Raw genomic sequence first — 22922 nt, forward strand, 5'->3', positions numbered from 1 at the left:
TTGTCGTTTGATAATAAAAATAATATGAACAGTCTCGTAGTAAAATAATACAATATCTTCCGCATCAAAGATCGCAAATAAAATAAATCACTATCATGGTACTCACCACTTAATTCTTATGTCCTGAGATTATATCTGCAAAGAACAAACAATTGTGATGATTTCTTAAAACAATGGCTGTGTTGAAACTGGACGAAGCTGTTAGCCTGATTCGATGCGATTGAATCTATAAGAACTAATCATGTTCAATTGCTGGACAAGTAGGCTAGCTATTTTGTTTGCTTAAACACGCCTAATGTTTCAAGGAAATAACGTCTTTTTAAATAAATGGCAGTAAATTATAATAGCGTTTTCTCTTGGCTGCACTATTGCCCCACTAGTGCAACATTCAGACAGTGTATCGTATTTCAATGGCTGGTGGTAAGCGAACTCATTCGGTGTACCGTGTTTCCGTGGCTACGGTGTAGTGCAAATTTTTTATGGAATTTTGCTACACCGTCTTAAAAGGACGGTGCAGAGCCAGTGTGAAATTTAAAATTTGAAAATCAATTTGGAAGTCAAGCGAGAACAGGATTTTAGCGCAATAATGATGTAGTGTACATCATGGTGTGCACCACTCTAGTGTAGTATAGCTGAGTGTAGCGCTTAAACCCGTATCAGACTACCGACTCTGCGAGCCGACCCGACTGCAAACTCTGACTATCGACTAATAATGGACCAATCACATTGAATCAGTCTCATTGTGATTGGTCCATTATTGGTCGGCAGTCAGAGTTGGCAATCGGGTCGGCTTGCAGAGTCAGTAGTCTGATACGGGCTTTACACGCAACTGGTGCACGACTGCACCCAGTGTATCCCAAGAGAAAACGCTATAAGTTTCATCAGTCAACAGTAATTCGTTTCCATATCTCGATGGACAGTCACAGGTGCTAAAACATGATGTGGCGATCCTAAATATGTCGTAGGAGAAGGCACTCCAATGCCAGATTGTTTAGTCAAATCCGATTCGACGTCATTTTCAACCGCTAATAGGGGTTCGGAGGCAAAAGTCTGTTGTTCAGAATCATCGTGAGGTGTCATTGTGCTATATCCATGATCACTGTCCCCACCGGGTGGTCTTCTGTAATTAGTAGAAACTCTGTACGGTGATATACGGGCCACATTGTCTCTCACGAGACAATCTAAATTATTTTTAATCTGATCTAATTCTGCAGGTTCCGGATCGCCATCGATATGCGTCATACGCAATGTATCAGGGGAGGTATGAATATGTAAACATTGATGCTCTAGACCCGAATGCATTGATCGGAGTCTGTAGCAAAACACAATGAAACCTAGAATCAAAAACAGTGCAAGAATTCCACCAGCTACCGGCCCAACTGATGGCCACTCTCGTATCGCGATCTCGTCAGTCGATTGCGAATCTGCAAAACGCATAATTTTGTTATCCAATGGTTAATGCGAATAAACAAAAAAGGCAAACTTACTGTAAGTGCCATCGCCGTAAGGTATTAAAGAACCGAAGATTCCTTTAAAACATATGGACATATCAGAGCAAAACGGTTGTTGCAAAGGAGTCTCTCCATCGGTATCGACATGACACCATTGACAATCCGCTACACCTAAACAGTCTCTCTCCGTAGTATATGATTTGCAATTGATAACTGGGCACGATTTAAAATTCATCGGCTCTATCCACGGAGTCTGTAAACTAGATCCTTGCTCATATATAGGTGGACAAGAATCCAAATTATCGATATTTTGTTGCATACAGCTAGAAGAATACAAGGAACATTCGCAAGGACATTCACAACCAGTTTGTTCCATACTTTTACAATTCAGGCACGAATGATCCATCTGCAATATTTAAAATAAACAGATACAATATATTATTTAAGAAATTAAAAAATATTTTAAAATAAAAATTGTGAGCTTACCGTACTGCACGGACAAAAAGCTCTAAGCAAATTACACTGAGTAGTCGTGTTCACAACACCAAGGAATACATTGGTTCCTGGTACAGCAGCTACTTGATATCTAACACAGTGCTCGCCATGTGCCATATTAGTGAGCACCTCATCGAGCGACGTATTAAACTGATAGTATCTCTGCACAGTACCATCTAAGTAGCTGGCGCATGATTTTTTTTTCACGAACATTCCGTGATTCAATATGTCATTAGCCACTAAAAGTTCCTTGTGTGTTAAATGTTGTTGCTCGATTTTGCCTGTCGCTTCCAATAACTTCGGATGTGATACCAAATAGCCTTTATCATCCATCAAGAAACACTTTACAGTTACATCATGACAGAATGGAAACATTTCCAACAACAATCTCATAATGTAACCCATTGTAACATCCATAGACAGAACAGCAATTACATAATCTGTACTTCCATTAATCCTCATAGAATATTTGACAGTTTGACTCAGAGTGACTACATAGCCTGATCCACCTGCATCTAAGTAAGGTGGAGTTAAGATTATCTTGTCAAGTTGTTCCAGTACCTTCCCATACCACATTCGCCTTTTGGGATCAAAACCAGAATCTAATATCATCCCTGGAAATATTTCTAACACACCACTAACTGTACTGACAACATATCTAAAATAAAATTCACAAAATAAAATTAATGTAAAGGTATCGTCTTATAAGTCATTGATAATTATATGTAAAATTATAATTACTTGTAATTACCTTCTTATAATAAACTTATTTAATGGACTCTCGGCGTGCTGCTTTTTAAAATGTTCTAAAACTGATGCTAGCGCCGCTGCATCTGATTTTACAGATGGAAGTAAACCAGGATTAGCCAAAAGACCCGTTACATCTTTTAGAAATGCCATATAGCTTTGTACATTCACGGTTGAACCTGTTTCTAGTAATTTCAGTTGTTCCATTGGGGATTGAAAGCACCATGGTGATAAATAAATCACACCCGTTGCTAAAAAAAAAGAAAGAAAAAAGATGAGTTTTAATAACATTTATAAGTCTTACAAACGATAGTGTAACTGGAGTAAAAGATTTTATTTCCTTACATAAAGTTACAATCTTGTTTCTATAAATGCAAAATATGTCTTTATCAACGACAGTTTGAAGCATAAGATCGAGACGGTGATGTAATATATTTGCCGGCAGTGGAGGCGCATTTCTCGCGACAGGTAATATTCCCTCTTCAGTTGTTGATACCAAGCATATTATCAAATCATTATAATTTAAGTGTTTCCATCTATACCGCTTCTATATTGTACATTAAAAGAAAATATTCTGTGTATTTTATTTTTTTCTTATTTTATTCTCAAATATATTTACAGATGTATTATCTTACCTGTTCGCCTAACTTTGTCTTTACATTTATGATTCCTTCAAACTCATTTATCATTTTCAATACTGTTCGACTATCTATATTTTCAATGTCTTGCAAATGCACTTTAAGCGGTTGCTCAATCATTGTCTCAAATCTAGGAAAATTTTTATGCATCCAAACCACTCCTTTGCTATCAAAGAATATAGCATATATGTTTGAACCAACGTTGAAATATGTTATGTCATCGAGGAAATCACGCAGTTTTATATCTAGAGATAGTAACGCAGTCTTTCTAACTTGCCCGATAGATATCGTCATTGTCTTGCTATATGGCTCAATATATGGGTCTGATACATAAAAATCTTTCTTAATATGATCAGGACATTGCAAACAAGAAAATAGTTTTCCTATCTCATATCCAAGAACATTTTGCATTGGAAAAATTACGATACTGTCGTTTAATTTCTTAATGACAGTGGATGCTTGTTGATCTGAAAATACATTATGATATAAAAACAGTTTTTGTATAATTAAAATAATAAAACTAGCTTACCTGTGACAATAATAGTTTTGAGATAAACTTTAAATTGTTCCGAAATTATTTCAAAAATTCTTTGTGCATTTGATGTATTTTGTAATTTATTAATTAAATGCAAAATAAGCACTTCACCCCTTAGATTTTGTGTTAATTTTATAAAATCAATCTTCATCACTTCATTTGAATCTGAAAGAAAATTAAGAGAATAAAATTAGCATACATTTTATAAACAATATGTATATTTCATTAATAGAAACGATAATAAGAATAAAACAAAATAGACTGAAGGTAACTAGATATAAACAAATCATATATTACAAATAAAAAACCTAAAAATAAGAAAAAATATAATTACTCTTTGTCTATTTACCTATTCTAGTTAAACTATCGATATAACGGGTCAACTGAAACTTATTAATATCTGTTGCTTTTAACAAGCTATCTTTACAAAGCAGGGGAACAGTATGAGCAAGGCCCACAATGGTAACATTATCTGTTTCAGAAAGCATATCTACAATAGTTTTGGCTGTCAATTGAACTAAAGCTAGCTCAGATTCAGACATGAATGTGCCATGTTCCAAAAGTAGAATGACATTTTTTTCATGACAGTACTGGGATAATAAAAGAGGTCCGACATTGTAAGCCAATGTAGGTGGTCCACACATTGTATCTGGTTCGTTTATTGGCAGTATATGCATACTCTTCCACTCTTGGCTTCTTAACTGCCTTGTAAGTTCTGTAATCAAACTCAATAATATATCACGTTATCTTGATAAAGAATAAAACTATATATTCAATAAAAGATACCTTTTACGATATCCGTACATATATTTGAAACTCTGTTCATCTCCATCATATCGTAATCGACTAATTGACTAGAATAAATATTAGACAGTGGACTGCGTGCCAGTATGGAGTGTACGACTTCGTAGACTTCATTGGAGGCATTGATGTGCACCTCTAATTTATTATTAAATTTCTTAACTAAGGTACTTAATTTCACATCCAAATCGCTGGAAACACTCATGAATTCTATTTTATTGATCATCTCCTGAAACGAGGAAGCGCCGAGTTCTTCGTCGACAACGGATCGCAGCATCTTTGACAGACGCATCACTACATCTCGCAGGCACATGCCGTTCAGGGGTTCCGCTGGCACCTGTTTACGCATCGACTTGCCGAACTGGCACCTGGTGATATCGTCATTAGAGGCTACGCAAAGATTTATCAGTATCAACACCGAACCCAAATACAAAATCTTGTTTACAGCCATCCCAACGAAGCTTCGGCGGCAAGCGTCCCTCATCATAATCATAACCTTACGAATTCACGTTACGACAACAACAGCTCATGCCGGCGATAAATCAGCATTTCAAGCAGCGTCGTCGTGGATCGCGCGATTCTGGAAGCTTTCCGGATGCCTTTACGCATGATCACGCATGATGCGCACTGATCGCATTTGACGCTTCTCACGCTTCAGCGTCATTTTGTTTCAGCACTTCGTACAATATGGCGTCTAAAAAAAAATATTTTATCATAATTAGTGATGTTCTTGACGAATATGATTCATCAACGTCATCATTGAAAGCGAAGACGTTTGAAATAAAAATTTATAAATGTTATTAATAGTAATAACGGCAAACAATGATTAATCATGATTAATATAAGTTATATGAAGAGGTTATGGCAAACAAAAAAAAAACTTAAAAATTGTATAATTCATTCCTGATTTCTCGAAAAATGAATTTAAGGAATATTTTAAACAAGACAAAGAAAATACATGTACAGAAACAGTAATTATTAATTTCAATCAAAGACGAAGATATAATACAGCTTCTTCTGATAATCGCATCTAGATATCCGTACATCATGATCTTTTGTTTCTGGACAAGTTCAATTTTTTTAATTAAAACTCTGTTAAAAATTTTTTTACATATCGAAACATTTTATGTATTTTAAATATTTTTTAAAATTTATATTAAATTAACATGTACTCTATTTTTTTAATATTAATTTTTTTATATTACCAGTTTTTAATTTTAAGTGCTGCCGGCAGACGGCGAAAAAAACGTTACGCCGACGTCTGAATGTCGGGGCGGTCGGAGCAGCGGCGACGCGTTTCTCATCTTCGGTTTTCGTAATCGTGGGATGTTTCGGCCCGTGCTACGCGAGCTCAGCTCAACAAACACCCAATGTGGCGTTTGAGTTTGGCAGGTTATGGATTGAGGTTTCGGGGTGTGGCATCGTTATTCGGCTAATTCGGCGGGTCCCTGGAACGTTGCGAAACAGCGGCAGTAGCGGCGCGATTGGGCGCGATGTCGCGTTATTGAGATACGCTCGAGGTGCGCGCGACGATCGCAAAGTGTCCGTGCACGCGAGATTTCCTCCGCTCGTGTATATCTTTTTTTTTTTTCTTAACGCGGATGCTCGAGATCTCGGTACGTTGCTACTGCAATTCCACGGTTTGACGTTTGTTGACGTTTTCGTGCGTTAACAGCGCGAGAGAGATCGTAACGTGGAACTAATCGCTATGTCCGGGACGTCTTCACGTCGATCCCCGCGTTAATGCGCCTCTCCTAACGTTTTTGACGCAAGATAGAACGAGTTGCTGAACCGCAACGACGAGGCAGGCCGTAGTCCATGAAATCACGTGTAACGAACACGACGTGGGATGTTGAGCGCAACCACCCCCACTCAGCCCCACGAATACACCGAGATGTCTCGGTTAGCCGACTACTTTGTCGTGGTCGGCTACGATCACGAGAAAGAAAGTAAGTCATTGTCGAGATGCACTTGACATTTGTCGTTAGGTTCTCACATTCAACATTTTGCTGTTCTTTGTTCAGTATTTTCTAAAGTCTAATTTTGTTATATTTTTTCCATCAAAATTAACAATGACAATATCTAGACATTGAAGAAAGGTTGATCACTTAAGAAAAGTTAAGTAAAGTATTGAAAATAACAGATGTAGACTGCTTTCCTTTTAGGAGATACATGGTTTTCCAGCAAGAGATACAGACACAATGATCATTTCGTCTTTGCTTAACATTAATAAACAAGTAATGTTATACCGTATCATCTTTATCTCTTGCTGGAAAACATCCACGAGTGCTTTCCATTTATCAAAACTTAGATAATTCTTATTTGTGATCTCATAACTCCAATTGAATGTATATTCCTTTTCATTCTGATAAGTAAGATTCAACTGAGTTCTTATCTACAATTTGACCATGAGACCATGTGCTTTACTGAGTCTTGTGTTAACTAACATTAAAAGTGAGATTATAAACCTGTGTTGTTATACAATAACTTTGTCACACACCAAAGCAAGTAATAATGATTATCTGAATATAAAATACAAAAATTTAGAGTCACACAAGTATTACTTGTGTGAAAATGGAAAACAACTATATAAACATGGTTCTATTCTTTGATATTTTTCAGAAAACAACACAAATGACACAGTAATACAGTGAAACATTTCATTTTTATTTAACATTAACAAACAATAAGGATGTAATGATTCAACGTATTATATTGTGTCAACTATATCTCTTGCTGAAAAGCATTTCATGGCATCCAATATAAGACAGAATGATACTTACATTGACTGTATCTCCTAAAAGGAAAGTAGCTGTAGTTTAACTCTCTCTATATATACAGCAAATTCTTGGCTGATCCATAATTATTGTTGCATTAGCTAACATCAACAAATATATAATATATGCATTTATTTATATGCATGTGTTATCATTACAGGGGGTGGTGTAAGTAGTGGAGTTATATTACAACGATTCCCAGAGAAAGATTGGCCAGATACACCTTTCATTGAAGGAATTGAATGGGTAAAACACTATTTCTTTTTAAAGATTTGTTACATTGTCATGTTTTTACTCATGTACTGTCTTATAGTTTTGTCAACCACAAGGATGGGCTTTATCAACGGAAAGGCAAGAGCCACGCTTTTTTGTTTCAATATTGACAGATATAGATGCAAATCGACATTATTGCGCTTGCATGTGCTTCAATGAAACTGTATCGATCGTGCCAAGCAAACCCGTGGACGAGGAAGAGGACCCCGTAGATGGAGATAGTCGCCCCTTGGTCAGGGCGATACCCGCCATTGCACATCATAGCATTATGTATGCACCTAAATGTCTGGTGCTGGTTTCCAGACTCGATTACATAGAAACATTTAGAGTATGTGAATATTTATATATTTAATATAAGATCTGTTTTCTATAGCTAAACTAGTATACACTTTTAAAAACTTAAAGTAAAATAGGTGTATATTTAATATTTGACGAAAACGAGAAAATTCTAGTGCAGGAATAAAAAACAGACCCGTAATTAATATCTCATCATCTATGCTTTTCATCCATTTAATAATGATTTCTTATTCTTGTAGAACTGTCTTGGCATTATATACACGGTGTATGTAGAAAATCTTGGTATACCGTTAGAGACGTTAGTCGGAAACATATTAGGATGTATCCAAGTACCTCCTGCTGGTGGGCCACAGGTACGATTCAGCATTGGAGCAGGGGATCGTCAGGCGCTTCAACCACCAATTAGTCCTTCTCTTCCTATAACTCATACTAGTGTAAATTTATTATTTCAGCAATTAGGTAAGAATGTAACAAAGCACGCAATTTGCAATAATTAACTGTCTATATATATTATGTAATTATCTGACACGTAATGTTATTTCTAGGTATTCGCAATGTGTTAGTATTATTTTGTGCAGTTATGACAGAGCATAAGATACTTTTCCATTCTGCCAGTTATTCTCGACTGACCGAAGGGTGTCGTGCCCTGACAGCGTTGATGTATCCGTTCAGATATTCACATGTTTACATTCCTCTTTTGCCAGCGGCTTTAGTTGAAATACTCAGCACTCCAACACCATTTATTATGGGTGTACACAGTTCGTTAAAATACGAAGTTGCTGAACTTGTAAGGCTAATTTTTATATATAATATTGGATAATTATTTTAATTCAAATTCGCTTATTATGATCTTTATGTTTACAGATGGATGTAATAGTCGCCGATCTGGACGGAGGTTCATTAACAGTTCCGGATGGTGTTTCGCTTGCTTTATTACCGGAACCATTGCTCTCGCAGACGCAAGACGCGTTATCCCTAGTGTTGCAGCCAGAATTGGCATGCGCGGATTACGCATTTCCTCCACTTGCTACCAGGGCTCCACATTCTCCTATGCTCGACAAAGAACTCAGGGCGGTATTTATGAGAACCTTTGCTCAATTGTTGCAAGGATACCGTAGCTGTCTGACGTTGATACGAATACACCAGAAACCTGTTATCACTTTTCACAAAGCCGCGTTTCTAGGAGAGAGAGGTTTAACCGACTGCGACTTCACCACGAGAGTTCTGGATTGTATGTTTTTTACATCTTTTATCGCAGAAAGAGGTCCACCGTGGAGACCTTGCGACGTGTGGGATGAATTATACAGTAATTTGAGTGATCAGCTGAAGCAAGAAACGCAGGATCATCGAGTCATCTTGACACATATCCAAGAGCTAGCTCAACAGTTATACTTGAACGAAAATCCGAATCCTCAACCGTACGTACAGAAAATCTTGAAGCCACCCGAGGGCGCGTTTGCGAGGATTCACCAGCCTCTCTTGCCACGTATCAATCCGGAGCAGGTTCAAGCGATCATCGATGAAGGTCTTGCGAAGAATAATCTTAAAGTCAGATTGTCGTCCTTGCGGCCGATTCAACCCCGCATCGTGCCTATAGGTCCACACATTTCATTTGTTCATGACACTAGACACCTAGTTAGCAATTCAGCTCGTAGATTAGAAGTATTACGCAATTGCATCAACTGTATATTCGAAAATAAGATTTCGGATGCTCGCAAGACGTTTCCAGCCGTCTTGCGAGCTTTAAAAAGCAAAGCTGCTCGATTGGCACTCTGCATGGAGTTGTCGCAGCATGTGGTTGGAAACAAGGCTATGTTGGAACATCAGCAATTCGATCTGGTGGTACGTCTGATGAATTGCGCGCTGCAAGACGATTCGTCGATGGATGAGCACGGAGTCGCCGCTGCACTACTGCCACTCGCTACCGCGTTTTGCAGGAAGTTGTGCACCGGCGTAATTCAATTCGCATACACCTGCATCCAGGAGCATCCGGTATGGCAGAATCAACAGTTTTGGGAAGACGCTTTCTATCTAGATGTGCAGAAAGACATCAAACGTTTGTATCTGCCAGGTGATAATTCGCCACCTAGGCTCATGAACGATGGTATTCTAAGCCCTATCAGTCCACGGGACGGTAAAGAGTTTCCATATCGCGACCGATATTCCATCTATCAAGTTCAGGAACCGTCGGCGTTAGAGATAGCTGCGGATCAGATGCGTATCTGGCAGTCCATCGATCCCGAGAAGCAGAAAGAACTCGTGAATAGTGAAGAGAGTACTATGTACAGCCAGGCTATTCATTATGCCAACAGAATGGTCTATTTACTAGTGCCGTTAGACATTGGTTCGAAAACGCATCGTCAGGATCACATCTACGACGAAGAACGCGCCAGTAATAGTATCACGAATAGCGTGGCGAGCGACAGCGGCGATGCCGAATCAGGATTCGAAGAGACTGATCCAGGTGAAACTGGCAGTGCGGTCATTCGGATGGTCTCGCGATTCGTCGATCGCGTGTGTACCGAGGGTGGCGTTAGCGCCGAACATGTGCGTTGCCTACATCAAATGGTTCCAGGTGTTGTTCACATGCACATCGAGACGCTCGAGGCAGTTCACAGAGAAAGTAAGAGACTGCCACCGATACAAAAACCGAAGATCCTGACACCGAATATGTTGCCTGGTGAAGAAGTGATAATGGACGGCTTGCGCGTTTACTTGCTGCCAGACGGTAGGGAGGAGAGTTCCTCAGGATTACCCAAAATACCGCCTCTCTTGCCAGCCGAAGGTGCAATCTTCCTCACGAATTATAGAATAGTGTTCAAGGGTATACCTTGTGATCCGTTTGCCTGCGAACAATTAGTCGTCCGTGCTTTCCCTGTGACGTCTTTGACTAAGGAGAAGCGTGTCGCTGTGCAACATCTGGCGCACTTGGATCAATGCCTTCAGGAAGGCCTGCAATTACGTTCTTGTACGTTCCAGTTGATAAAATTGGCCTTTGATGAGGAGGTTACACCAGAGAATATCGACACTCTGAGGAAATTAGTTCACAAAGCTAGATATCCGCCGCACATCTTCCATCATTTCGCGTTTAATGGTCAAGTCTTGGTTACACAAACAGCGCATCACAAGGGCAAGGAAAAAAATGCTACTCTAAAGGGTTTTGCGAAAAAAACGCTATTGAAAACTGCGCGAAAAGCAGGTTTTAAGCCGAAACAATCGTCCAAGCGGCAAAAATATGTTCTGCCGAATATGAATCTCATCAACAGCAACAATAAGTACATGACGTCACCTGGCCGAATGAGTCTGCCGATGACCGACAGCAACGAGCTCAGCCACGATGACGATCTCAGCGTAGACGATTTCGAGATACCTGGCGTGGTGACACAACCACCGACTGACGCCAAGACCCTCGAACGTTTGTCTGAGCGTAGCTACGTCAGAGACTGGTACCGACTGGGTCTCTATTCAAACGGGCCTCATAACAATCGTCGTAATGAACCCTTCCGATTGACTTCGGTGAACTGCGCCTATATGATTTGTCGAAGCTATCCTGCACTTCTGATTGTGCCAACTTCCGTGTCAGACGAAAGTATTCGGCGATTCTGCAGACTTCATCGTCACAGTAGAATGCCAGTCGTCACCTGGAGACATCCGCGAACAAAAGCGTTGCTAATTAGAGGTGCGGGTTATCATGGGAAAGGCGTAATGGGTATGCTGAAAGCCCATCCGACCTCTGGCAGTAATCTAAAGACTACATCCTCAGAGACCACTTCTTCTCTGGAGCAGGAGAAATATATGATGGCGCTTGTTGCTGTGACACCGCTTTCCGTACTGCGGCAAGGTTCCGCTTGGGGTATGTCCGACAGCTCTCTAAGTATAGACTCTCTATTACTAGCAGCAGAAGATCGTAACGCCACGCCTGAACAATCGCGCCGCAATCCATTTAACAAACCCCTAGGCACTCTCAGTTCATCGGGCGGCAAAGGTCCCAAGAATTTCAGTCGATGGGGTTCCCTGAAGGACAAACGACACAATTCCCAAGCTTCCTTAACTTCAGTTCATCATCAGCGCGGAACTGTCAGACATTCAGCAGATTCTGACAGCGGTACGGAATGTGTTCACACATTTCAACGTGCCGCTCTCTACATTCTAGGTGAGAAGGCGCATATGAAAGGTGTGAAAGCAGAATCTACCCCCAAGACGGATTTCATTCCGGTAGAATATTATGATGTGAGGCATACGAAAGCTGCATTTAAGAAGCTGATGCGAGCGTGTGTGCCTAGTTCGCCTAATGTAGAACCCGATCAGAGTTTCTACAGACTCATCGAGAGTTCGGAGTGGTTGCAGCAATTGCAGAGCCTGATGCAACTAGCGGGAGCAGTCATAGACCTCATGGATATGCAGGGCTCGTCAGTAGCTGTTTGTCTGGAAGATGGTTGGGATACAACAACCACCGTTTGCTCCATAGCGCAGGTGTGTCTCGATCCACATTATCGAACAATCGACGGCTTTAGGACCTTAATTGAAAAGGAGTGGCTCGGATTCGGGCACAGATTCGGCCACAGGAGCAATCTCGCTGCGAATTCGCAAACGACAAACTTCACGCCTACGTTTCTACAGTTCCTGGACATAGTGCATCAGATACAGAAACAATTTCCTCTGGCCTTCGAATTCAACGAATACTATTTAAAGTTCTTAGCTTATCATTCGGTGTCCTGCCGCTTTCGTACATTTCTGTTGGACTGCGAATTTGACAGAGTAGAATGCGGTATCACCGCTATCGAAGATAAAAGAGGTTCCTTAACGAGTCATCACAAGGGCGTGGACACCGGTAGCGATGACGATACGATTTATCCTGGCGGTAGACTAGCGGGAACAAACAAACAAACACTTGGCTGCAATCTCGGGCAGAGTATATTCGATTACATAGAGAAGCAACATGCGAGATGTCCATTATTTTATAATTTTATGTACACACCGAACACGGAAAATCCTGTTCTGCGACCAGTATCCCATCTACCGAGTCTGGACATCTGGCAGTTTTACTTGGAAGAAGAACTGGCACACGGTCCGGCATACGATCTGGAAGTGCTGCAACAGGACTCCCAGCAGGAGGAAGAGGCTGAGGCTGCGGATGGCGTGGTTAAGAGCAATCGTAAAGTGGTCACTCAGGGGTGATTATTACTTCAAATGCCACATTTAACGCTCTCAAAGAAATCATCAAGTTACAAATCACAATCTTTTTCGTAGATACGACGGAGTCAGCACAATGGTGCCCGATCAGTTTTCGCATCTTTTAGAAGAAATTCACAAGTTGGAAACCGAATTGGGACATTTACCGCAAAAATGGAAAGTACTCTGGGATAAACTCGAATTACCCAACACCGATTCTCTTGCTGTAAGTCGCAACAGAATATTCGTACAAGAAATTCTTTATTCTTGCCAAGGTAGTTTTGCGAGTATCATCGCAAGAAAACAAAATATATATGATTATGTATACTATTGTATAATCTTTATTAGACTTTGTTGAAGCGTTACGAATTAAAAGTCATATGAGAATTCATTTATCAATTATCAATAAATCCTGTTAAATAATTGTTAAAAAGCAGATTGATAACACACATTTTATTATTAGATATTATTTTATATTAACCTTTGCAATGATTAAAAAAGAATATATGAAATATTTATTGAATTTATAGCGATATATTAATGATATCTCGAGACTTTGTGTTACAGCCTGAATATATTCGAAATATACAGGGTGGGGAAAAAGTATGGAAGCAAACAATTATTTCCGAAACTATTCATTTTTCGACAAAATGTCTTAGACATAATTTTTATGGTATGAAAAAAAAATATGAGCCCCATTCCCTTAAAAACACTCCCAGTTAAGAAACAATTGTTATTTGTATGTAAGAAACAATTACGTTATTTGTATGCAGCTCGTAAGGGTCATTTCAAGGTCATGCCGTCTATGCCACATAATACATCTTTTCATACCATAAAAATTATGTCTAAGACATTTTGTCGAAAAATGAATAGTTTCGGAAATAATTGTTTGCTTCCATACTTTTTCCCCACCCTGTATAACTGTTGTAAAGCCAAATTAATTTTCTTTGTTTCTAGCGGCACGCGTCATTCAGCACGGCACTCGTACGGTACCACGGTCGATTGATTCATAAACGCTCTACTTTAGAACTATTATTACGCGGCAAACTTGCCGGCGGAAACACTACCGGAAACGAAGGCTCTGTGTATGCACATCCACACAGGTATCGTTAATGTCGATTTGCACAATTTGCTCAAATTGGTTAAACACATCGTTAATGCAAACGTTTGCCAAAGGTTCGAACGATTAGATTCCGCTACACCGACTCATTGCGATGCGTGTTCCGGCGTGTTATGGGGTCCTGTGAAGGCTGGATTAAGATGCATCGATTGCGGTCATGTGTGTCACGACAAATGCGCGGATGCTGTGCCAAAGAATTGCACAAAATATAAGGCTGTGACGGATAATCTCCAAACTCACACACTTACGAGAAGCGGTGGCGATAACGGAAGCGTAAACTCTAGTATGCGCTGATTTCATTAATCTGAACGGATATTAATTAAGCGTTTCTCACATATAATCTTCATAGCAGCAACTTTATAATTTTCAAACTTTCGCTATTATATAATATAATTTTATATAATATAAGCTTTTTCTTGCAGGTGTAACAACTATACAAACTTCTTCCCAGCAATATTATGAACAATTCTCGAGTAATGTGGCGGAAAATAGAACGCACGAGGGCTATCTTTATAAGCGGGGAGCTCTATTAAAGGGCTGGAAACAAAGATGGTTCGTACTAGATTCTATAAAGCATCAACTGAGATATTACGACGCAGTGGAAGACTCGCATTGTAAAGGATATATAGGTATATAATTAAACTAAAAAAAAAATTAAGTATTACAAGAGAAAAGTTTGAAAGTAGGCAAGGTATGTGTTACAAAATCACATATTTTCTGTATATAGATTTGGCTGAGGTGGTGTCTGTCACTCCAGCTGCGCCAATGCCAGGACCACCAAAGAAAACTGATGATAAATCCTTCTTTGATGTGAGCATATATTTTACTTTAATAGAAAAACATATACACGATTTAAATACAATGTTTTATAAAAAATGTATTAATTTTTCAACATTAATAATTTTAAGTAAATTAAGTTTAATTAAGACACAAATTTCCATGATCTTTAACTTTTTTCAATTTTATGAATTAATTCATTTTTGTATGATACTGTTGAAATATAATTTTTGCCATATATTACAAACATGAAAGAATCATTTTCTTTACAGCTTCGTACAAACAGACGAACATACAACTTCTGCGCTGCTGATGCAACGACGGCGCAGGAATGGATCGAAAAAGTTCAAGCGTGTTTACAATAATGTGACACAACGCTTGATTATAGTACTAATTTCAAATTCTGGATGTGACTGACATAGACAAGAAAACAGATTTTAATTTTGTTACATAATCTTGTATAGTCTAATTGTATGCGTCATAGACTGCAGTAATCTTGCTTTAAGTATTTTAAAATGCAAACTCGTTGGACTGAAAAATAGTATCATAAATTAAATGTGATACATCCATATCCTCAATATAGGATTAGTATGTGAATATACTGTACATTTTTATGATTATGTCGTTATATTAAACTTGTTTATTCATTCAGCTGGAAGATGAAAGATCGTTATATTATATGTCGCGCCTAAATTTTTTTTTATTTTGTTTTATATTTTCTAATATTAAATTGTAATGGATTATACAAAAACGAATATATCTCATATATAATAAATTGTGTATGTCCATTGAAATATATACAGCTTGTCTCAAGATAGTTTCTGTAAGTTCTTTAAACAAATTGAGATCAATTCTTCCTTAATAACACGCTCATTATAAATTACTAAAAATAAACGATTACTAACCGCAAACCATATGTTTATTTTTGGCACAAATAAACATACATTAATCTTTAAATAAATCTTTTCACAACAGAATTTAATTTTTGTTGCATTATCAAGATTACTAATATTTAAAGTGCAAGAGCAGAAAAATAATACACAGTTTAATTTTTACTAAGCCAATATTTTTTTAATTAAAAGATTTTGTTCTCCTTTTTACAAAATAGATGAAAATTTGATAACTTGGGACATTCTGTATGTGTATGTATACATACATACACACATATATATATATATATGTGTGTGTGTGTGTAAAATTGTATCAAATGCTATTGTAATTAATATTATTACTTGATAGGTTGCGATCTTGTTTGTTAAAAGTGTTAAGTTCAAAGCTTATATGAGAAAAACAAAATTTCTCTCTAAATATGTTAAAAATATTTGATTAATATTCCTACCATGCTAACAGTAAAATTAAATTAAGAATACATTTGGAGTACTTTTTATTATAGCTTGAAAGTACTTTATACTTGGCAAACAAAAGCGATACTATTTATATTTATATACATTTATCAATATATAATACCTTCGAGATTTAATATTATTTCATATCATATACGTATTATTCGCTAAAATCCTCTTCGTCACTGAAATAATTATTCTTTTTATAGCGTTTCTTTGATACAGTCTCTTTCCTATCGTATCCATCTGTTTTTCTACGTTCCATTTCTGTCCGTCTTTGCTGAAATATAAAATAACTCTTGAGTAAAAATTATAATTTTTAATCTACAAAAATTTAACTTGTTCATTCTCTCTTCAAATTTTAATTAAAAATTTAATTAAAAAATCGTGATTATACCTCAAGTGCAATAACGGCACTTAGCGTTTCTGGTTCTTCTTCTATAATATCATTAACATCGTCGAGATGACGTCTTTTTGTTGCTTCATCACTAGCACTGTCACTATCAAAATAACTTGTATTACAAGTACTTTGATATCCTAATTTTCTCTTTCGCATCCTAATTTTCTTTCTTGGTTCTACCCTAGGACCAAGTGCATTGTTGTTGCAGCGATATGACAAATGTCCTTCCTGTCCACATTCATAGCACCGCGATTTGTCGGGATAATCCCTACGACGTAGGAATTCAGTGCTGCGACCATTGTCAATTGCTATTGAACTTTTTACACTGCGACCATATACCTAACGATCAAGAAAAAAAGGAAGAGGATGTTAATAATACATAAAAAATATGTATTAATTTTATTAAAAATTGTGGTCTCATCATGTCTTCTCTTTCTGAAATTAAGAAAAGGCACAAATTATGAATTAACTTCAATTCCTCACTAGAACAGTTCTATGTAAATTAAACGTTTTACGTTTGAATTTTTTAACTTTCTATTTTAGGTTTATTTAAATAGAAAATAGAAAAATTATTTAATTTATTATAAAGCTGATTATACATTCCTTTACAATGAGTTATGAAAGTATACTGTCACAGAAAAAAAATGCACAAGCAATCGAATTATTGACCATGCAAAGTGATATGATGGTTTAAACAAGTATGAAGTCAAACGATCGGAAAAATAAAGAAATTAAAATTTACCTACCTTTGTGTTATTGAGACGTTTCGCACAAGATACAGCTTCGTCTATCCTAAGAAATTGGACGAAGGCAACGCCGCGACTACGACGCGTTACTTTATCTTTCATTATCGTTACTCTGTGAATAAACGACGTAATATTAATATGGTATATGTGTGTGTGTGTAGACTTGACGTAAATAAATTTAAATAAAAATAATTATAACTCACTTAACAATTTTGCCGTAACTTTCCAGCAGCTGATGTATGTCATTGTTGGTGAATGAATACGGCAAATTTGACACATAAACTGTCGATTTGCTCGGGGCGATACGACCATTCATATTTTCGCAAATTTATTTTACTTTATAAAGATTACGACAAAGCCACCACATTTGATTACGAACTTGTTGACTCTTTTACGAATATTAAACTTTCAAATATCTCTTCGAGAAGCATTCCACGGATGACCATATTAGAAAATAACTAGAAGCTTCGAATTCAGGTTAGGATGAGATAAAAGGTCTGCTTTTACAGCCTGAATTAGCGTTCCGACGACTGCGTTGCAAATCTTGCAATCGAACGCAGCCGCAGCCCCTAGTATACACCGTATACACTCTTTGTACTTAAAGTGAAATAAGTATACTTGAAATTTTACAAAAATAAAAAATTTTAGTTCAGCGATAAAAAATAAACATTTTAGGGTGCATTTCGTTTCACGTATGATACGCATTATGTATCTTTTAGGTGCGTTCCGTATCGCGCATGATGCGCATGATGCATCCATTATCCTTGTTTAACATTTGGTGAGCAACAAGGATAAACGATGCATCATGCGTATAATGCATGAAACAAAATGCACTAAGGTCCGTTTCCACCAACGCAGATCAACTTTAATCTCGGTTCAACTTAATCTTTGTCTTTTTCTAGTTCTAAAGATTAGAAAAAGACGAAGAGTAAGTTGAACCGAGATTAAAATTAATCTATATTGGTAGAAATGGGCATAAAAAATGTTGCGAACACGGACAAAATGTCGATTTCGTACTTGCGATATGAGTATTTAAGTATAATACATATTGCATTTATTTATTTATACTTTTCCATATAATTGTGCACAACCCAAAACATAAAACATTATGCGTTTATAATCTAAAAATTTTATTTTCATTATAGCTTTCGCCTCTTAATTGTAAAAATCATTATTTATTATCGATTGCGGTATAAAAGATTACAGGCGGTATTTGGAAGGAACATTCGTTCTCAAGATTTCTTTTAAACGTGTTATATTTTCATTCTGTAGAATAGCATTTAAAAAAACTACGTGATTGGTCACCAATATACTTTTAACATATCTAATGCGTATTCTCACGAAATAAATTTATAAATTAAGGCCATTTCGACTAACTCCGATTAACTTAATTAACTATTTTATTAATAAAATTATATCAAATTATTTAATTATATTTTTTTAATTTAAAAAATTATCAAATTAATTAATAAAACTATACTTTTAATACATCGAAAAAATATTAAGAATAATGAACTGTGTATATTAGAGATGATTTTGCCGAGCGAGTCAAATGTCGATTAAAGTTAATCGTGGAGTTGGTCGAAATGGCTCCTAATTTAGATTATATTAATAAGCTACATATGCATATATAAACATAATTGTATTTGAAAAAAAAATCGCAAGTTTAAAGATTACAGATTCTTATCTCAGGCTCTTAGAAGTGCTACCGCTGTATAATAATCTCAATTCATAATCGAGATCTTACACTTTTTTGAGTTGTAAAATATATATATTTCAGTATATATTAAAACAAAATAATCTGTGTCGGTGCAACGATAGAATTCACGTATTACAAAGCTCATACAATAATCTTCAATAATACCACTCCTGCCTGTCGCTAAAATGTAATTTGATTAATTTTGTGGGCTTACTGCTAAATATATATATATGTGTGGTAAAATCGGTATGGCTGTATTGCGCCCGTTGCATAACTGTTCATTATCAACAAACATTACATAGATAAATAATGCTTTTCAGCAAGAGACATTCTGTAAGCATTTCATCTTTATTTAACGTTCACAAACGACAAGGATATAATCATTCACTGTCATCCGTGTCTCTGTTGAAAAGCATCTAAAGTAAAATATAAAATCGAAATCTCCATTAAAGCGTCGCTTTAAAATTAAACTATGGTTAAAGTTATATAATAACATATTACACAAGCAAATAAAAAAATCCAATATTACAGTATTCATGATTCTGTTAACCCCGCGCTATCTTCATCCCACTCGGTAGTAAAACTTTGTATTTTCTTATGTTGTTTATCAGTAGTCTCTTCCATGTCTTCCTCCCCCTCGACATGCTCCTCCTCGATGATCATGACAGATTCTTGTTGATCATCCATACTGTTGCTCTGTTCGCTACATTGTTCTTCGTCGTACTCTACTATCTCTGTCTGCTCTTCAACATATTGTATCACTTCTTCCACTTGATTATCAGCACAATCCTCCAACATGTGTTGAGACATCTCCTCTTCCTCCTGTACCTCCTCTTCCTCCATAACTACCTCTTCGACTTCCTCGACAACCTCCTCTACTATTTCTTCTGTCTCCTGTGTAACTTCGGCGGCCTGATAACTCTCGTAGGATCGAGAATCGGCCTCATCAGCACCATGAATGTACACAATCATACCGTCATCTGTGCCTTGCATTACTATCTGCTCATTATCGGCAATATCTAACTGTTGCGGTTGTTGATGATGATTGTTCTCATCATGCTGATAGTTTTCGTCATTATTAACTAACATAATCATGTGCTGGCCATCTATTTCATGCGTACTGTAACTGATGTTATGTTCCATATCATCCAACACATCTGGTACAATGTACTGATTACCATTAGTTTTTACAATCTCTATGGTTTCTTCTTCTTCCTGCGTTTCCGCAGCAGTCTCCGTCTCCGTATCTCCGACACCGAGGGAAGCGGCTATACCACTGGCGACGTGGCTGAGAGCTTCCGCTTCAGATGATGGTTCTAATGGAGGTGCGGACGGAGGAGACTCGGTGGTGTCTCTCTGTAATTGTTTATGCGCGCAATCCAGATGTACTTGCAAGTTTGTCAAACGCACAAACACTTTGACACAGTATGGACAACGATGACCCTTCTCTTTACCATCTGTTATACCTCCGTGTCCGCTGTTCAATTCGTGAGTAGTAAGTTCAGTGATACTCTTGAATGACTGATTACATTGATTGCATTGAATATCCTCCGAAGGTAAAGCATGATGTCGGGTCGCAGCAGGCCGATGATTATGGTTTATCTGATGACGCACCAGCAGAGTTTCTGACAAGGCAATGTATGAACAGGCATGACATTTTGGGAAGCTCATGCTCTTCGGTGGTGGCACGTTGTGCTTGGTATAAAGATGATACATCAGAATGTTGCGCTTGGTTGCCTTATAACCGCAATGCTCGCAAACCCTCGGATCAAATTTCTCGTCGTGCACATCCTGCATGTGTCTTCTGTACATATAATAATTTGTATATTCCTCATCCAAATCGCATTTGTTACATTTCCAGGGACCTGTCTCGGCATCGATACTGCCATTACACTTGGAATCATTATTTTCATCATTATTGGTGGCCAATAGATGATCGGATTTTAAAACCACGTAAGATATTTTTGTTTTGCACGCAGTATTACTTTCGGAGGATTTTGTTTCTTTCTGCATGATTTTCAAGCGAATATTTTTATTGTTCTTCACTAAATGGGGATATTTTTTTAATACTTCTCTGATAATCTTTGCGTGATTATTGATAGAATCATCGGTATTCGGATGATTCGACTTAGGCTTTTCTACATTTTCCTTCTCCTCCAAATCAAAACGTACTCGTTTAGATGGGCCTTCTTCAGATCTCTCATAATTTTTTGATATATTCCAATCATCATCTGAATTTGTGTCTCTCAAGTTCTTTTCGCTTCCTAGATTATCCTCGTCCTCATCTTCAGTTGAATCGTTTTTACTATCTCTGTCAGGCGAACCTTTAAGAGAGGAGTTGTCTTTTTTATATGCATCGCACGCTTGAACAATAGGTTTTGTATTATACGTAATATCATCGAATGAAGAAAATACTCCCAAAGCAATATCATCTGCTTCTGGAAGATCAAATCTGGATGGGCCAGGAGTCGCCTCTTTATGTGTTGAAGATGTACTGTGGAATGTTCGTACTTCATAATTCGCTGGTGCAGGTGGAGATTCATCCAGTTTTCTCTTCCATATGGGAAGCCTTTAAAAATAAAGATTATTGACATTTTATTATCACAAAATTAAGTATGTTTGTAATATTACTTATGGAATACATACTTTCTACCTGGCAATGTTTGCCCAGATACGTTTGATGCCGAACTGGTGGAGCTGGTAATTGTTTTTGCAATTGGAGTTGAAGGTTTTGTGACGGCTATAACTGGACGTGAAGGTGTTTTTGCCACATCATCTTGCATTTTACTTGTGTTAAATTGAGCATCGAGCAACTTTGTTAGGACTGTCATATTCATCTTTTGCGCTGTACGATACAAAGCATGTTGTTCTGATGTCCAATATTCCAATTGTCCAGTATACATAAAACTGTATACGAATATATAATTAATTAATTAAATAAACGACAAAAATGTTGTAGTGAATATTAAAAATACCTTATAATAGATTTAACACACTCATAAGGCATATCTGAAGGCATAATAATTACACCATTAAAATTTTCATTTTTTTCTTTCTGCTGTTCTTCAAGTTGCATAAAATAGTCTGTACATGTTGTTACTACAAGTCGATGGGCCTGAAGAAATTTGTATTAATAATATTATTGTTAATATTTAAAAAAATATATGTCCCAAATTATTTTTTTATATTATTATTTTATACTAATAATATAAACGTTAGATCATTTATACCTGTACAGTAATATTACTTGTAGGAAATTTAATTTTAAGATCAAGAAATTGTTCCTCCAAGTAAAGAGTCTGAAGTCGTTGAAGAAAAAATGATCCCCAATTATCCACTTTTACTTGTTTTAAGCCTCGTGCAGGCAGTGGCTTCTCTTGAATTATTCCTGGCTCCATTTTTTAAAGTATATTTGATAAAAGTATAAATACCTAATTGAAAATATAATATATATAAATTATATTACAAACAAGAAGTTAAATGTATTCAAAATGTTCAATGAACCATTCTACTTTCTGGTCTTTTCCAGAAGATAAAACACCACATGAACTCTAAATTAGAAAATAGATTTTAATAAAAAATATTTAATTTTAAAGATTAATCAAAATTATTCTATCTTTAAAATCGATTCTACATTAGTTGCAAACCGAT

At 36.9% G+C, this 22922-nt stretch overlaps 4 protein-coding genes across 7 annotated transcripts in view; 1 reads left to right on the forward strand and 3 right to left on the reverse strand.

Moving 5' to 3' along the window:
* Positions 1-766: 766 nt before the first annotated feature.
* On the reverse strand, positions 767-5330 carry LOC108760802 (VWFA and cache domain-containing protein 1). Its single transcript, XM_018506982.1, has 9 exons — positions 4653-5330; positions 4216-4581; positions 3861-4031; positions 3329-3798; positions 3039-3240; positions 2698-2944; positions 1938-2604; positions 1488-1857; positions 767-1424 (listed from the first exon to the last, which is right to left on the reverse strand). The coding sequence occupies exons 1-9, from the start codon at positions 5158-5160 to the stop codon at positions 886-888; spliced, it is 3540 nt and encodes a 1179-aa protein (XP_018362484.1). The 5' UTR covers positions 5161-5330; the 3' UTR covers positions 767-885.
* A 709-nt stretch (positions 5331-6039) lies between these two features.
* Sbf (SET domain binding factor) lies at positions 6040-15972 on the forward strand. 2 transcript variants are annotated; one of them, XM_018506981.1, is made up of 13 exons: positions 6040-6187; positions 6343-6616; positions 7605-7690; positions 7758-8045; positions 8254-8473; positions 8560-8801; positions 8879-13188; positions 13265-13412; positions 14144-14289; positions 14363-14589; positions 14729-14935; positions 15034-15116; positions 15356-15972. In XM_018506981.1, the coding sequence occupies exons 2-13, from the start codon at positions 6517-6519 to the stop codon at positions 15446-15448; spliced, it is 6150 nt and encodes a 2049-aa protein (XP_018362483.1). In that variant the 5' UTR covers positions 6040-6187; positions 6343-6516; the 3' UTR covers positions 15449-15972. The 2 variants fall into 2 exon arrangements, with proteins under 2 accessions (XP_018362483.1, XP_018362482.1); XM_018506980.1 differs by having other exon boundaries at positions 6040-6616.
* Positions 15973-16535: 563 nt separating this feature from the next.
* On the reverse strand, positions 16536-18232 carry LOC108760705 (zinc finger CCHC-type and RNA-binding motif-containing protein 1). Its single transcript, XM_018506793.1, has 4 exons — positions 17776-18232; positions 17573-17684; positions 16824-17165; positions 16536-16706 (listed from the first exon to the last, which is right to left on the reverse strand). Exons 1-4 carry the CDS (start codon positions 17886-17888, stop codon positions 16587-16589), a joined length of 687 nt encoding a protein of 228 aa, XP_018362295.1. The 5' UTR covers positions 17889-18232; the 3' UTR covers positions 16536-16586.
* Positions 18233-19093: 861 nt separating this feature from the next.
* Positions 19094-22922, reverse strand: part of Cp190 (centrosome-associated zinc finger protein CP190) — a 5251-nt gene continuing 1422 nt past the window's right edge. For all 3 annotated transcript variants that reach the window (XM_018507123.1, XM_018507122.1, XM_018507121.1), the window contains 4 exons: positions 22502-22702; positions 22247-22386; positions 21918-22178; positions 19094-21840 (listed from right to left, as the gene is read on the reverse strand). In XM_018507123.1, the coding sequence (XP_018362625.1) occupies positions 19806-21840; positions 21918-22178; positions 22247-22386; positions 22502-22669 (2604 nt within the window). In that variant the 5' untranslated portion in view covers positions 22670-22702 and the 3' untranslated portion in view covers positions 19094-19805. The remainder of the gene's footprint in view (positions 21841-21917; positions 22179-22246; positions 22387-22501; positions 22703-22922) is intronic.

The sequence above is a fragment of the Trachymyrmex cornetzi genome, unplaced genomic scaffold (assembly GCF_001594075.2).
Source record: "Trachymyrmex cornetzi isolate Tcor2-1 unplaced genomic scaffold, Tcor1.1 scaffold23, whole genome shotgun sequence".
In the NCBI taxonomy this organism is placed as follows: Eukaryota; Metazoa; Arthropoda; class Insecta; order Hymenoptera; family Formicidae; genus Trachymyrmex; species Trachymyrmex cornetzi.